The sequence below is a fragment of the Nylanderia fulva genome, unplaced genomic scaffold, assembly GCF_048542155.1.
Source record: "Nylanderia fulva isolate GAGA-0341 unplaced genomic scaffold, ASM4854215v1 Scaffold576, whole genome shotgun sequence".
Lineage (NCBI taxonomy): Eukaryota > Metazoa > Arthropoda > Insecta > Hymenoptera > Formicidae > Nylanderia > Nylanderia fulva.
The window spans coordinates 18,125-35,962 of NW_028190672.1; the positions used below are offsets into that span (position 1 = coordinate 18,125).

Sequence of the window (17,838 nt, forward strand, 5' to 3'; positions counted from 1 at the left end):
AGTATTTGCAAATGCTTCTTCTTTGAATTATTCAGTGGAACAATCTGATCGGGAAATATTGTCAACCATACAGGTCGAGGTGCATAATCAGAATTGCTCTCGAGTAGCGCATGGAAACTGTCTATCATCGTTTCCGTCAACCATTCTTTGAAAGCCAAAATATTCTTTTCCTTATTGCCATAATGGAACTTGTGACACTGATGATCCATTTTCAGTTGTTTGGGACAGTTTTAGTTATAGATATACGGCGTTTGGGGCAGCCTTCTAGTGATGCAAGTATCAAATAAGATTTTTCTAATTAGACGCCTAGAGCAGGCGAAAAGTCTGAGATATTGCAGACTAAAATGCTACAAAAGCGAATACTGTTAATTTGGATGTGTAATAGACCCAAAACAAAAATACTTTTTCTAATTGTATAGGCGCCACGGGCAAGCCAAAAATCTGCGCTATTACAGACGAAAACGCTATAATAGCGAATAATTTTAGTTTGGATACGTAATAGGCCGAACAAAATTAATTTTTGTAATTGGATGCAGGCGTCTAGGGCAAGCCAAAATTCAGCGCTATTAGCAGCCGATGTTCTAATTCAGCGCTTATGGCAGCTTTTATACAGCGCCTGAGCAGCCGATTAATTTTTTTTTATTTTTCCGGATCTGTAAAATAAAAAAGTTATATAAATACATTATAAATTATTTTAATAAACATATGCAAAGATTCAAAATTATTACACTAATTAAACAATACTTCAGAAACTGCAGTTAAAAAGAAATGAAATTACATCTGTTCATTTTTCTTTTGTATAGTACTTGTAATTCACGTAATCACATTGACACGTCAAAATAGTATTTATTTATTATTATTGTAAATAAATCATCATTGCAGTAGACCTAAAATTTCTTAAAATTAAAAATCATAATCGAAAATTTGAAGTAAATCTAATTTTTTTTATAAATAGAAATATTCTATTTTTTTTTAATTTATCGATTCTTCACTATATATTTGATTCAATAATCTTACCTCAAGATTTTTATGCACAAAATGATGAATACCAATCGAAGTTAAATGCCTATCTTTGTTTTCCCTTTAAACTAAACAACTTTTGTTTGAAATTTTCCTATATACTTTCGAGATATTTAATAAGTACAAAATTTACTTATGAAATAGGTATTTCTGTACAAACAAGATTTATAAATACAGGATTTACTTACAGATTAAACAAGAATTTTTAAGAGGCATTGATGATTTATTGATAATAAAACTTCCTACGACATTTAAATAAACTTGTTAAATATGCAAGACGAAAAAATGTTTCAAACAAACACCATAGGATTTGAAGAAAGACAGATGATGCTGATATTCATTTGACCTTGCAGAGATCTTGAAAATTCCTGTTAACGTTAACCCACTAAACATGAAATATACATGCAATGTTTCAAATTGTTTCATTTAGATTTCAAATGATACATTTTACGTATTTGTTTTTGATATAATTCATAAATGTTACAATTGAAATATTTCATCATAGTATATATTAAAAATATTTCAAATGAAATATCTCAATTGATATATATTTAAAACATTCCAAAGTTATCGTTTTAGGTATATTTACAAAATAATAGTAAAATAAATATTTATGTACACGATTAGATAATCGCTTACATAATTTGGAAAATGGCAATCACGTATTACATTCAAATTGTGTTTATTTATTATAAATAAATTATTAGAGAGAAATATTGAAAAATATTGAATAACATAATTAGAATACGTTGTATATAAATATTTATATAAATGGTCTTGTTTTAAAATTGTATTATTATTTAAATGCTTAGAATGTATATATTTTGTTATTATATATTTATTTATATATTTATATTTTTTTTATATTGAAAAGATTCATTTTTCTTTTTCCTTTTTTTAAATTAATAAATTTTATTAAATATTTGTTTGCCAATTAAACAAAAATGTAATCGTACACCAGCAATTACTTTTCAAAATATTATTTTTCTTGTGTGTGAATAGTTTCATATAATATCTGGATTGCAAATATATATTGTTAATAATAATAGTTTTGTTGCATATCTATTATGCATATAATTTGGAAATAATATAATTTAATAATTAAAAATTGCAAACAGAATAATATATTCACATATTTATATTTATTATATTATATCTGCACATATTCATATTGATGAGATAATTGTTTATTATATAAAATCATGTGCGTGATAATTAAATATTTTCTATGCAATCAAATTAATAAGGAATATAATGATTTAACATGATTATATTCTAAATCTGTTGGTGAAAACGTTACGTGCAACAAATATATACAATTTAAGTTATTAAAATTTTATTATTTTTGTAAAATATCATTGACTTTGTAGAATACTTGAAAATATTACAATTCTATTTCTTAATAATAAATTAATTAAATTTAATAAAGGAAATAAAACATTTTATCGTGTTCTGATATTGGACTTATTAACCATAGCGTGTAATTAAATATTATAGGTCTACGCTTATTGTGATAAAGCTCTTTGATTGTTAATTGACTGAAATATAACCTAAGAGCTTTGGACATTCACATTCCACAGTAATCAAAGAGTTAGGATTATCAATTCTTTAAGGTAACGTATTGATAGTTTGTTCATTACTTATCATAATGCAAATACAATTTGACTTTATCACTTTATAATTATTAAAAATCGTTTTAGAGTGAATCTTATGTAACAAGCTTTTTTTGGTTTTCTTCGGAATTTTTTATAATGAACTCATAAATGTTTTGTATATGTATAAAAAATTTCATTTTAAAAAAGGTAAAAAAAGTTGTTAAGTCCGCGTCAAAAACTATATCTCCAAAATCTTACAGAATCTTAAAACATATCTGAAAAATAATGTATTTAAAATATATAATGACATTAAAAACTTGCAATAACAAAAATATAAACATTAAAGACTTGCGACAAAAAAAATTAATTTAAAAACTTAACATACATATATTATATAACATACATATATATACATATATTACATGAGGTGAGACACGGATGTGATTTATTTATAATAAATAAACGTTATTTGAATGTAATGTATAAAAAGATTGTGAAATAGTTACATGTTTGAACACATAAACGCTATCTAGCTATCCAAAAAAAAAGTGTATTACCACACACACACACACACACACGCGCGCACGCGCACGCACGCACGCACGCACGCACGCACGCACGCACGTATACATTCTTCTTTATAATGCTCAGAATAAAAAATCAGCACATGATCCACATTCTCTCAAAAACCATGAAATATGACACATTTTTCATACATAATTTCCAATATTTTTAAACATAATTAATTGTAACAATAATTTTTGGTATCACTAGTCTAGGTTTCATCACAGTAATAATTTAAAATATGATATTTAGTATTAAGGCAGAAAATCTATAACTTGGCAAAAATAATCTTATTTATTTTATGATCTCCTTCGACAGCGCACTGCTGATTTCACTAAAACATCTGATAGCTATTACATTGACTTTGCAACCATATTTTCTAATTGTATTCCGATTAACTTCTTCACAATTATTTTTATTAATCAGTGTAATTTCTGTAACATGTAATGTTACGAAAATTGTATGTTACTTTGCACTTATTATTATATTAATTTTATAAATATAATTAACTTTTTTATAATTTTTATTATTATTAGCATAAAATACATATTTATAAATATATAATTTTAATATTGATTGATATAATATAAAAAACACTGATGTATACCTTAATTATATATTAAATAATGCAGAACATTACACAAAACATTTTAAAACTATTATAATTATATATAATGAATATTTCAGATTTTTATACGATAATGAATAAAATATACAAAAATATAAAATAATATCAATTGTGTGTATGTGTGTGTAAAATGAAGACGAGTAATAAGTCATAATGAGTCAATGATCGATATTTATCAATTTGTTGCATATTGAATATCATCCAACTATCCTCTTGAAAAAATAATAGTTTTGATTTTCTGCTTGAATTTGCGCATACCATGGAATATAAAAAAATCGTAAAAATCGGGATATGTTTCTGTAATATAAGTAATAGGTAAGCAATCAATAACTAATTCATTAATATTTTCTATAGACCATCGGAAAAATGTTTCGTACACCGGATGACTATAATCTCGTATTATTTTTATGAGAGGACAATGCTTTTCCAAATCCCAATTATGCAAGTAACGTAGATCATCATCTGTTTGTGATTCTGCAATTTCCCTCATAAAATTAATAAAACTTGGGCGATGTAATTGGCTAAATTCACAAAAAATTTAAAATATGTAGAAAAACATTACAAATACGTGAAAATTGTTTGTGTAATATTTATGTTATAAAACATTTTAATAAATACTAAGAAACAAAATATAAAATTGCATTTTTCTTTATAAATTTGTTATATCCCCCAAAGATATACAATAGATATAACTATTAAAAGTTAACTAATATTAAGAAATGGGTACTCGTATTGCATCCGCAATTACGACAGACACTGACCGCGTTAAAAAACGCATACGATGCGAGGTATACGCGGAATCAGAATTACGACAGATAATGACCGCGTTAAAAAACGCATACGATGCGAGGTATACGCGAAATCAGAATTACGACAGATAATGACCGCGTTAAAAACGCATACAATGCGAGATATACGCGGAACAGAAATTGATCAACGTGCAAGCAAAGCAGAAGGACTTTGAATCTGCTTCGCTTGCACCTAGATTCTCGACCGGGGAAACCTGTTGCCAGGCACCCCTTCCGATCGGGAAAACTCCAAAAAACAACGATATAAAAAGAGAGTAGAGACGCGACAGCTCGCTCAGTCGCAGACACAAATAATCGCTCTAACCACGATCTCGCTAAACCGCGCGCGCACCTAGCATCGACTCGCAGTTGTGCGCGATACGCGGAGTAATAGAAAGTCAGTGCCGCACACACGATAAAGCTTCAGTGTATTAATAGTGGAATAAAATAAAGACCAAGTGGTTGAAGTTGAATAAAGAATTTTAATACAAAAAGTGTAGTGCATTTTCTACAAACACCCGACAAGTCCTGACGCCCCGGATTCCCATCCCAATTTGGCGCGACCCTTAAGTGTCTCTCCCGAGGCACACAACAAATTTATATATCTTATATTTATATTATGATAATAAAGAATATAACATAATTTTAAATGCAATTAAATAATATATTATTTAATTTTTCATTAAAGCACTAAAACAGATTATATTTGAACAAAGTATTGAGAGAGTTATAAAATGATTTTGAACAATAACAAAACAAATTAAAAGAAAATAAAGACAAAACAAAAAATTAGAAAAATAAGTAGGTAGATCTACGAGAGAAGAATAATGAAAAATGGAGAAGGTAATGGAAAAGAGATGTTAGATATTTAATAACCTGTTAAAAAAGATTAGAAAACAAATAAAAAATAGCAAAAGATGCAATTAAAAGAAAAGAAATTATAAGAATTATGGACAATATACATATATATAAATAAGGGAAATAATAAAAAGAATAAAAATAATTTTAAAAATTATTTTCAAAAAATAACAAATTATGAAACAAAAATAAACAAAACAACAATGAATCTGCATATGAAAGAGAGACAACGATAAATCAACAACTTCTTTCTACAAAAGCGGTTTTCATAGTAAAAATAATGAAATTAAAAATAAATATAGTAGAAAAACGAGAAAAATAGCGGAATTGTAAAACTAAAAAACACCATTATGAAATAATGTCTGAAGAAGCAAGAAAATTAAGGGACATTTTATAAAATTTCTATTATTATACATTATTTAAGTTATGTAATTTTATTTTTTTTATATTATATTCTATATTGTATTACTCACTTGCTGTTTGTATATAAACGAACGATTTTCCAAAATATTTGTTCGGTTAAGGCGTGTTGCATCATGCGCAGTATAAAGGGTGTTTAAATCAAAATTATATATATTAGATGTATTTTAAATATATATATTTATTATAATAGTTGCTTGTAAACATTGATTTTATTGATTTTATAAAGAAAAATTATATATATATATATACCCGCTAAACATGAAACATACAGGGGATGTTACATTTCGGCAATAATATTGCAAATTTGAAACGTTACATAAATATGTTTATGAAATGTTTCGTAAACGTTTCAAAATAACATTTCAATTGCAACATTCATGCACTGTTCCAGAAATGTAACATTTTGGCTGTTATATCGATAATTTGAAATGTTAGGAAAGAAATGTTTGGCAACATCCTAGAAACATTTCATTTGGGATGTTCAGTTTGTAACGTTCAGAGACATTACAGCATTGTTACATTTGCGACGTTCATAAAACATGTATAATATTTTAAAACATTCCATAAACGTTTCATTTGGGATGTTTAGTTTGTAACCTTAGAGACATGACAGCAATGTTACATTTGCTACGTTCATAAAACATATATTTTAAAACATTCCATAAACGTTTCATTTGGGATGTTTAGTTTGTAACGTTCAGAGACATTACAGCAATGTTACATTTGTGACATTCCTGAAACATTTAATTTCATAATATTCTATGAACGTTTTATATGAAACATTTACTTTGTAACATATTCAAAAATATTACACTGCATTGCAGATTTTATATATTTGTGTTTGTACAATTGTTTTTGTACAATTGTGTTACATCAACGTTTTTGAAATAATAACACAAAAGCTTTTTAGTAAATATCAGGTACGTATATATATACATTAATATAAATAAGGTACGTATATATACATTAATAAATAAAGTACGTATACATTAATAAATCACTGAATTTTTAATATTTTATAAATTTATAATATTTTGAAAATAGTTTTTGTTTAACGTTTCATGCAAAACATAGTTAAGTAAACAAAAGTATAGTTTCATATTTTTATTTAAAAAATGTACAAATATTTAATTGAAATATTTATAAATAATCGTGTTTTATACATATATGTACTCAATTTATCTTTGCGACAGTCGAAAAAAATATTTCACTCGTGGTGACTTAAAAAAAATCTATTGTAACATATTTACTATACCACAAATATCTCATACATGTTCCAAGAATGTTTTAGGAATCTATAATAATCACCGCTCGTTCGTTAGCAACGAGTTGATACGCGTAACTAGGGAGCGCGGCGTTTCGTCTCAGGAGCTTTCGTATGTGAATAAGAATACCCAAATATAATAATAAGACAATTGTGTTTGTTGGGCTTTATTGGAGGTTTTATAAGTCGTTTTATAATTAAATTTTAAATTCATCTTTATTTATAACTGGAAGCAATGGATCTGCCTGTTGGTGACGTTCGAGATTCCTGCCATGTAAGTATATATTGTGTATATATATATTATTTTAATAACGTTAAATACCATAAAATCTTAAAAACTACGTATTAACTATATGAGCATCTCATGTGAATGATTTTAATTTTTTCAGTGATTTTTTTATCAAGTCAATAATAGCAATACTGACATAAAAATTAAAACAATAATGGCTAAAATAAAAAAATGTTTTGTTACAAAACGTCATATGAGACGGATGGTAAAAAAAGAATTAATACACATCTTGCAGTTGAATCGACAATTAATTCAGACGAATAATTTGCCTAATAACATAAAAACAATTATAAATGTAGATACTGTCATAAATGTAAATACTACAAATATAAATGTAGATACTGCAAAGAAACATAATGAAAAACAAGAACAATGTGAAAACCATGATAATGTGATTCCCGAGATTCCAGAAAAAATTGAGATTGAACCATTGGAATATATTGATGTGATTGAAGAAATTAACTGTTCAGATACTTCTTTATCATTTGAAAATTTATGTAATAATCTCCCTATTGTAAATGATTTCATAGTTAACGCTGTGAAACAATGGTTTTTAAAATACAGACATTTGCTTAGTCAATCTGCCATGAATGAATTGTTGGGTATTCTACGAGTGATATTTCCACAATTAGCAAAAGACTCGCGAACTCTTTTAAAAACACCAAGTTCATGTCCATATGAACTTAAAAGTGTTCTTCCAGGTTTCTATTGTCACATTGGCATAGAGAATGGACTACGTAGGATAATTAATAATAGTTTAAATATTCAAAAACATTTGATGCAAAATGTAGAAATAGCATTACCTCTTAACATAAACATTGATGGTTTACCGATATCTAATTCTTCAAAAAGTCAACTCTGGCCTATTCTTATCTCCATAGATCTAAATCTGGTTGATAAAAATATTAAAAAACCTTTTGCGGCTGGGATATATCACGGACACAAGAAACCAGCCTATGTAGACCAATTTTTAACTGAGTTTATAACAGAGCTCAAACATTTAGAACAAAATGGTTTTAACATAAATAAAAAAATAATAAAAGTAAAGGTTGGTAAACTTCTTTGTGATGCTCCTGCAAAATCATTTATTTTATGTATTAAAGGTCATACAGGCTATAATGCCTGCACAAAATGCATTCAAGAAGGGACCTTTGTTAATGGAAGAATGACTTTTTTACAAACAAATGCACAATTGCGGACTGATTTCAGTATCAGAAATAAATTAGATGAGGAATTCCATAAAGATACAAGTCCTTTCGAAAAGCTAAATATTGGTTTCGTATCTCAAGTTCCTCTCGATGGCATGCATCTTGTATTTCTAGGCGTAGTTAAAAGATTAATTATGTTTTGGATAAGAGGGAAAAAAAATCATCGTTTACCCGAGACTGATAAAAATGATATTAATAATCAATTATTGTTTTTGAAGAATTATGTGCCGAAAGATTTTCCACGCTTGCCAAGAAGTTTAGAGGACATTGAATACTATAAAGCCACTGAATTAAGGCAATTTTTATTATACACCGGACCAATTGTTTTAAAAAAGATTGCAAACAAAAATATATACACACATTTCATGGCCTTATCCTGCGCTATTCGAATTTTATGCAGTCCTGCATTATACAGAATTTATAATAATTATTCATTGAAACTACTCGAATACTTTGTTCAAAAATATGCAATACTTTACGGAAAAGAATATATTACTCATAATGTTCATGGCCTTATACATTTGCCCATAGATTGCTTGCAACATGGTCCACTTGACACTTTCAGTTGTTTTAAATATGAAAATTATTTATTTGAGATAAAAAAAACAATTCAAGCTACAAGAAATCCTTTACAACAAATTTGTAATAGGTTAAAAGAACAAGAATATATGCAAAACAATGATAATGAAAAAACGTATCCAATTTTACGTCAGCAATGTACTGATCAATTTCATAAACAAGATTTTATATTCTACAAAACAGTAATCATTGAAAAGTTTGAACTAAGCACATGTGATAAAGATAATTGCGTTATGTTAAAAAACAATTGTGTATTTTGTGTCGAAAGTATTTATAAAGAAATCAAGACTTCAGAAATCTTTTTAAAGGGAAGAAAATTCATTGAATCAAAACCATTTTTCAGTTCACCTTGTTCCTCAGAATTATTTAATATTCAGCAAACACAACATTTGTCATATGATTTGTACACAGTCAATATTCAAGACATTAAAGGGAAATGTGTGAAATTTCCTTACGACGATGGTTTTATCATCATGCCATTGATTCATATGCAAGAATAATATAAAATATAATATAATTGCAAATAATAGTTTAGGTATTTTTTAGTAGGTACGAGTATATCAGGAGACGCGGTAGCGTCTCGCTAAGTTATATCTTTTATTCGTCAAATTAAAATACAATCTACAAAAAAACAAAAAAAAATATCGAAAGATATCGAAAAGATAGCGAAAATATCGAAACAATAGCGAAAATTATCCGTAGGACGCTACTGTGTATCCTTTACCGGACGTAACACGATTTTCGTAACCTTGAAAACAAAAATTTGAAATATTTCATGAACGGAAACATATTTTTCAAAAGATGACCATATCAATCGAAAGCGCGATTTTTTCCGAGTAAAATGAGACCTTAAGGAACTTGATAGCTCTATTGGTTGCGGAGATATGAATTTTTCAAGTTATTTTTTGGTCGAAAAGGTGTCACTTTTTTTTAAGATACGGCGTCGTACTTGTCCCGATCACCCATCCCGACAAAGTGATTCTGTCCGAAGCTGCTTTACCTTATCCGCGGTCACCCATCCTAGTATAGTGACATTTTCCTCAGCTGCTTAACCTTTTAAGCAACCAAACAAAAAATAAATTCTTGCTCTCTCTCACTCTCTCTCTCTCTCTCTCTCCCCCTCTCTCTCCCCTCTCTCTCCCCCCTCTTTCGCCCTTTCTCTCTTGCTTTCCCACGTCTTTTTTCGCTCTCTCTCGCCCTCTCTCGCTTTCTCTCGCTGTCTCTCGCTCTCTCTCTCTCTCTTTCTGAAGTGGAGAAGACGTGTGTCACATCGCTCCGTCAAAATACTGAGTTTTCACCGGTAAACAGTGGAAAAGAAGTATAATAAGTTATTCAAGTTACGCTGCCATAAAAAGGGGATAGCTATGAAAGTTATCTAGCCGGGATATGGCGATCTGTGACTGTGAGCAGTGAATTTATTCTTCGGGGTATTGAAGTCTCGTAAGACAAGTAGACATTATACGTGGACACAATAGTGCTGACGTGTGAAAGTGGATCACAGGTGAGTGATCGATTAGGCTGATATTAGCGGTTTCGGCCGGTAATTATCGGCATGGACGATGAATATGCAGAGTATCGATGCTCGGCATGTAGGAAGGCAATAAAGAATAAAGTCGTCAAATGCAAAACTTGTATAAATAAGCTTTTTTACCATCCAGGATGTGTAATTAAGCATAAAATTCTGGACAGTAGACAAGAATTAGTGCCGTGTAAAGGCCCATTTGAGGAATTTTTGATTGATAGTAAAGAAACAAACATGAAGACGGCAGGAAGAGATAGGACATCGTCTACAGGATCCGTGGGATCTGCAGGATCGTTCATAAGTAAAGGATCAGGCATTGATGTAAAAGTAGACTGGATCATAAAAACTGTAAAGGAAATAAAAAATGAAACAGCCTGTAAAAATGAAATTAAACTAATGATTAAAGAAGTAGTTCAAGAAGAATTAGTAAATGTTAAGCAAGAACTGGAAAACTTGAAGAAAATGATACAGGGAGTAACATGTGTATTAAAGGAAGAATCGCAGATAAGCTACAGTGAAGCGGTTAAAGGGAAGAAGAAAGAAAACGTTATAATTGTTAAGCCGAAAATGCAACAAGAGAGTGAAGCCACTAAAAAATTGATAAAAGAAAAGGTGGATATTAAGAGTATGGCTATGGGAATAACGAAATTAAGGAAAGGTAGCAAGGGAACAGTGATCGTGGGTTGTGAAACCGGCGAGGAGGTGAGAAAATTGAAGGAGACAGTTCAAGCTAAGCTGGGAGAAAATTATAAAGTGATAGAGTCGCCTCAATCAAAACCAAAGATAAAAATTATTAATATAGGTGTAGAAGAGATGAAATTAGATGATAATGAACTTATAAATACGATAAAGATGCAGAATAAAATAGATACAGCAAATATGCGAATTGTGAAGAGAATGATCAAAGAAAGGAGAAATAATCAATCTGAAAGAAAAGGAAATGAAGAAGGGTCAATAATAATAGAAGCAGATGAAGAGACACATGAGCTGATATTGAAGAAAGGAAAGCTAAGTGTAGGATGGAAGAAGTGTCCGGTATTTAATCACATCAATGTTAAAAGATGTTTCAAATGCTGGGGATATTATCATATTGCAAAAAATTGTACGCGAGAGGAAGCATGCTATAAATGTGCAGGAAGTCATAACTCGCGTGATTGTACAGCGACAAAGAAGAAATGTGTGAATTGTATGTTCAAAAATCGAACATACAATCTGAATATAAGCGATGACCATGACGCCCTTAGTCCGGAATGTCCGACCTTTAAGAGGGCGCTACGGGAGGAGAAGAGGAGAGCAGGCTGGGAGGACGCTAAATAGCAACCACAGGAAGAAGCGGAGATAATACTATATACAAATGCGCAAAGTTTAATTGCGCACAGAGATGAGATACAACATCAGATCATGAAGAAAATAAATCCTGCGTTCTTAGCATTTTCGGAGACCAGAGTGACTGAGGATATCGAAGACAGTGAAGTGAACGTTCCGGGTTATAGTATAGTTAGATGTAATGCTGAGAATAGGAATACGGGAGGAGTTATTTTATACGTTAGAAGCGATATTAAATATGAGATAGTATTAGAGGAAAAAAAACAAGGAGTGCACAGAAAAGTTTGTTTTATGAAGGAAGTATATTGTATAACGTCCTGCCAGTAGAAATTAAAACTTGCGATAGGCTCGAATTATTTAAAAGAAGATTAAAAGCGCATATCTTACATATGTAAATGTTAAAATGTATAAGAAAATAGCTGAGAAAGCTAAATAAAAGCTCATCAATCAATCAATCTCTTCTTACTATTGTTCTCCCCTCCTCCTTTTCTCCTTTCCTCTCTTTTCCCTTCTTCTATCCCTTTCTTTCCTCCTTTCCTGTCTTCATACCCCCTTCTTCCCCCCTCATTTTCTCTATACCTTCTCTAATTTCTCCTTTCCAGTTTTTAAGCACACCTTCCTCCTCTTCCCATCTCCACCATACATCATTGATTTTTATCCTTCCATAGCTCGTCCATACATTGTTTCCTTTCCTCCTTTCTATCTCCGCGATCTCCATTAGCCTCCATTTTATCTTTCTTTCTTCCCATGTTAAATCATCTTCTATTCTCACCCTCTTTCCTCTTAATATCCTCTTCCTCTCCATTACCTGTCTTTTTTGTTCTCTACTTCCTAGTTTTACTACCACCATTTCACCTTCCTTTCCCTCCTTTTCTTTCAACATCCTTATCCATTCTATCTCTGCTTTCGCTCCTATCTCTTTCATTAATTTCTCTACTCTTTCCTTTACACCTTCCTTCCCTTCCTCCATTCTTTTTATTACTATGTTATTTCTTCTCTCTTCTCTTTCCTTCCATTCTAATTTCTTTCCTATGTCCTTCACTTTTCCTATTATTGTCTCGTTTATCCCCTTACTCCCTCCTTCGCCCCCCTCTCTTTCTCTTTCCTCCTTTCTTCCTCTTTCTTCTACTCTTGCTTCCAAATCTATCACTCTCTTCTCCAGGCTCTCTATCTCTTTTCTCAATTCTCTTCTTTCCTCTCTCCATTCCCCCTCCTTTTTTCAAATTTCTATCTTCAACTTTCTCATTTCCTCGCTTAACTTCTCTGTTATCTTCTCCCCTATCTCCTCCATCATCCTCCTTAACTCCTCCCTCCTTCGCCCCCCTCTCTTTTTCTTTCCTCCTTTCTTCCTCTTTCCTCTACTCTTGCTTCCAAATCTATCACTCTCCTCTCCAGGCTCTCTATCTCTTTTCTCAATTCTCTTCTTTCCTCTCTCCATTCCCCCTCCTTTTTCCAAATTTCTATCTTCAACTTTCTCATTTCCTCGCCTAACTTCTCTGTTATCTTCTCCCCTATCTCCTCCATCATCCTCCTTAACTCCTCCTTTTCTATCCCCCCTACCTCTCTATTCAGCCTTTCTGTCTTTTTGCTCCTTCTTAGGCTTCTTTCCTCTTCCTCTTTATCCTCCTCTCCCCCTTCTTCTCTTTTCCTTTTCAAAAAATCCTCTATACATCCCATACTGCTCCTCCTCTCCTTCCCTAACTCATCTATTCTTCTCGGCCTCCCTGCCTTCTTTTTTATTTCTTCCTCATCTCCCTTTTTCCCCCTTCCTCTAACATCCTATCTCTATTGGTCTCTATCCTCCTATCTCTAATATTCTTTTTCTTAATTATTTTTCTTTTATTGCTTTCTTTCTTCGATTCACCTACTCTATGCTCCAACTCGCTCCAACTCGCTAGTGAATTCCCTATCTTTTAACTCTACTGCACCTACTCCCTACACCTTTTTTTTTTTTTTTTTACGACTGGAATGTGTATACACATACCCGCCGCCTTGGGGGAAGCTTTGGGTTATGCGGGGATGGGAGAGGGCTGAGGGCTCAACTCCCGACCCGCTAAGCCAGTCGGTGGTCCTCCTGGCGCTACTCGGAAACCCCGGGAATCGCTTTTGCATGCAACCGGGGTTTCCGAAGCGCCGTGACGCACCCCTTTCGGGTGCGCCCCTCCCGTTTGGCGGGCAAGCCCGCCAGGCGGAGAGGAGTGGGGACCACCACCACTCCTCTCCCCTCCGTGGAGAGTCGCGTGCAATGAACTCGAAGGGCCCCCGCCCTTTGAGTTCTGCGGCTCTCCTGTCTCGGGTGTTGGCGCCCCTTCCGCCTCCGAAGGGGGTTAGGACCCGGCGCCAGACACCCTCTCTCGGGAGACTCCCTCCTTGGAGGCAGTCTCCCTCAGCGGAAGGGAGGGGACGCTTGAGCCCACCCTAAGGGTGGGATCGCGTCCCCTCCGTTCCGCCTCTCCCGTTGGTGTTTCTCCTTCGGGGACCGGGCTCCCTCCTTCCCCAGAATGGGTTGGGATTCGGCCTTGGTCCCCGAAGGAGCCCTCCTTCTCACCTCTATCGAGCGGGATTGGGGAGAGAGAGCAAGTTCCCTCTCCCCTATCCCGCCTCCTCCTCGATCTCCTCAATCTCTCGCCGCCTGGGCGGCAAACCTTCTCCCTCGTAGGCCGACCCTCTTGCGCCGCATTGGGGGCGCATCAGGGTCGGCCTCTCTCTCTCTTTCGGCCGCCTCCTTCCGCGTGAGGACGTCCTCACAGAAGGAGGCGACCGCCTCCCATTTAAGTGGGCTTTCCAGCATGGCCTTGACCATGCTGGGAAGCCCAAGGTCCCCCCCGATGACGTTGGTCAGGGCACGGCGCTGGTCTGCCCAAGCTAGGCAATGTTCGACCGTGTGTTGCGCCGTGTCCCTGACCTCCGTACAGTGGTGGCATCTCCGCGATGGCTCCCTCCGCGCCTTGTCGTGCAGGTACTCTCCGAAGCACCCGTGCCCGATGAGCACCTGCACGACTCTATATGAGAGTCCGGGCTTTCTCGACAGCCACTCCTGAAGTACTGGCTGGATGGCCTGGACGGCACGCAGTCCGGCTCTTGGTCGGAGGAGAGCCTCCGACCATTTCTCCACCGCCTGGTGTTTAGTCAGACGGCGGGCCGCCTCCATCGCCTTCGGTGTCATGATGCGACCCCGCCGGCGGAGGTCATCCTTTCGATCGTACATTTGTTTGTACGCCCCCGCCAGCAGGTCCCAGGGAATGGACCCTGACACCGCCAAAGCCGCCTCCAATGGGAGCGTCCGGTATCCGCGGACGAGCCTGATGGCTAGCTTCCGCTGTAAACTCAGCAGAAGCTTCTGACTTTGCGCCCTCAGGCCGCCCGCCCACACTGGCGCTCCGTAGAGCGCCATGGATCCGACCGCCCCATGTAGAGGCGGCGTATCTTTTCCTTGGGCCCCCCGATGTTGGGCAGCAAGCAGCCAATCGAGTTGACTGCCGCCCTTACTCGGGGGGCAAGGCGACGGAAATGTTCCACCCAGCCCCAGCGACTGTCGAGGGTGAGCCCCAAGTATTTAATATGGGGCTTCACCTCCACCCGAACTCCCTCTACCTCGATGTAGGACTGAGGTGGCCCCCCCCTAGGACCGTTAAAGTGAATACACTCGGTCTTCTGGAGGGCCACGCTCAGTCCCAAGGCGCGAATCTTGCCCATAACAAGCTCGACGCCCACTGCCGATAAGCGTCGAGCTTCCCCCCAATCCTTCCCCCGGGCAAGCACCAGTGTGTCGTCGGCATAACACACAAGGTGCACGCCCAGGAGAAGTGCGCCCCGCAGAACCCAGTCATACCCGATGTTCCACAGGAGCGGTCCCAGGACCGACCCCTGTGGAACCCCCTTATTAATTTTCTTTTTGTGCGGCACTTGGTACCGCCCCGTGTACGAGATCCACCTGTCCTTAAGGTAGTCCCCGATCACCTCCTGTAAGTAGCGAGGCACCCCGTGGTATTGGAGTGCCTCGCGTATATGTCTCCAAGGCAGCGTGTTGAACGCGTTCGAGATGTCCAAGCTCGTCGCGATCAACACACCGCCCCCCCCTCCACAACTTCATCCGAGAGAGCTTTGACATGCTTAATAGCATCTATCGTCGATCTGCCCTCTCGGAATCCGTATTGACATTCGGAGAGATCGGGTCCCACCCCGGACAGGTGTTCTCTGAGGCGGGCAGCTATCACTCTTTCGAAAAGCTTGCCCGCCTCATCCAACAAGCAAATGGGGCGGTACGCCGCAGGGGATTCTGCGGGGCGCCCCTCCTTTCGTAGAAGGACCAATTTCGCGTCCTTCCATATGGACGGAAATTGGCCCTTCTTGAGGCAGCTGTCAAACAGCTGCCTCATTCTCCCCCCAAGGACGTTGAGGGCCAAAATCCAGGCCTTCCCGGGAATTTCGTCCGGCCCCGGGGCGGTGTTCTTCGCCCGGAGCCGCCCAATTGCTCGGACGAGCTCTCTACCTGTGACCCCGAGGTCCTCGCTCCAATCATTTTGGATCGTAGGACCCCGGGGTCTGTCACCACCCTCTTCCTCCGCTTCATCTGGGGGGAAGAGGGTGGTGATTACCTCCTCACCTACTCCCTACACCTACTCTCTCTCTTCCACGTGTCTACGTGTCCACGTGTCTCACTTTTTCCTACTTTCTACTTTCTAACTCCTTACCCCTTTATCTTCTCCTATCCTTTCAATCTCTCCTCCTCTTTTTTCTACACCCTCTCACCTCTTATCTCCTATTCACCTCACCCCTTTTCTTACTCTTTCCTCACAAATACCTGCCACGCTTTCACACACCTGTCACTCACTCTCTTACCGGAACCGGAAGCCATAAAATAATAAATAATAAAATAAAATAAAATAATAAATAGTAAAATAAAATAAAATAATAATTATATATAAGTTGTAGAAATTTATATTTATAAAATAGAATATTGTTGTTTCACATTGTGTGAGCAGATATCATGGATGGCATATTATATATATATATATATAATTTTTTGCACAATTATGAATACAGATTTTCAAATGTACCTACACTGCTTGCAGCATTAGAATGATATCCACGTACAAAAAAGCCCAAGATTTTATTTTTGCAATTTATTTTATGAATAAAATAATTAATCATCAAACTAATAAGAATATATAATAAGAATAATTTTTTTAAATTGATCAATATATTGGTTTAATTTATCGCGTCATCAAAGGGAAAGGAAAGGAAAATCTCCGATTATGTTTATTTCTTATCAATCAGATATTCGATCAAATGATAAATTGTCGATACTATCTTCGATTGAATTTGCTCGATTCCGAAGTCAAAGTTTACAACTTGAATTTTTATCAACATTTATAATGTAAAATTGTAAAATATAACTAATTTTCTTATCGTGCAAAGTCAATCAAAGATTAGATTGACAATTACAAAACAAAAGCATATGATTTTTTGAATATTTTTAATTATGATTGACAAATAAACGTAATCGGAGATTTTCCTTCTTTCCTCTTCGATGACGATAAATTAAACCAATACACAGATCAATTTAAAAATATTCTTATTACATATTCTAGTTATAATTTTATTAATTTCATGAATAAATTATTTTATTCAAAAAAATTGCAAAATTATAAGTCCTGGGCCCTGTTCAGGGATTATCAACCTGGTGCTGTCGGCAATGCTGAATATATATATATATATATATATATATATATATATATACATACACATATATATATTATATATATATATAT

General features: G+C 35.0%; 2 protein-coding genes across 2 annotated transcripts; one reads left to right on the top strand and one right to left on the bottom strand.

Annotated features, from left to right (window-relative positions):
• The first annotated feature begins 10,659 nt into the window (after positions 1-10,659).
• LOC146720962 (uncharacterized) lies at positions 10,660-12,342 on the top strand. The gene has a single exon (XM_085487566.1). It carries the CDS (start codon positions 10,769-10,771, stop codon positions 12,053-12,055), a length of 1,287 nt encoding a protein of 428 aa, XP_085343692.1. The 5' UTR covers positions 10,660-10,768; the 3' UTR covers positions 12,056-12,342.
• A 2,339-nt stretch (positions 12,343-14,681) lies between these two features.
• LOC146720963 (uncharacterized) lies at positions 14,682-15,458 on the bottom strand. The gene has a single exon (XM_085487568.1). The coding sequence runs from the start codon at positions 15,456-15,458 to the stop codon at positions 14,682-14,684; it is 777 nt and encodes a 258-aa protein (XP_085343694.1).
• Positions 15,459-17,838: the final 2,380 nt, after the last annotated feature.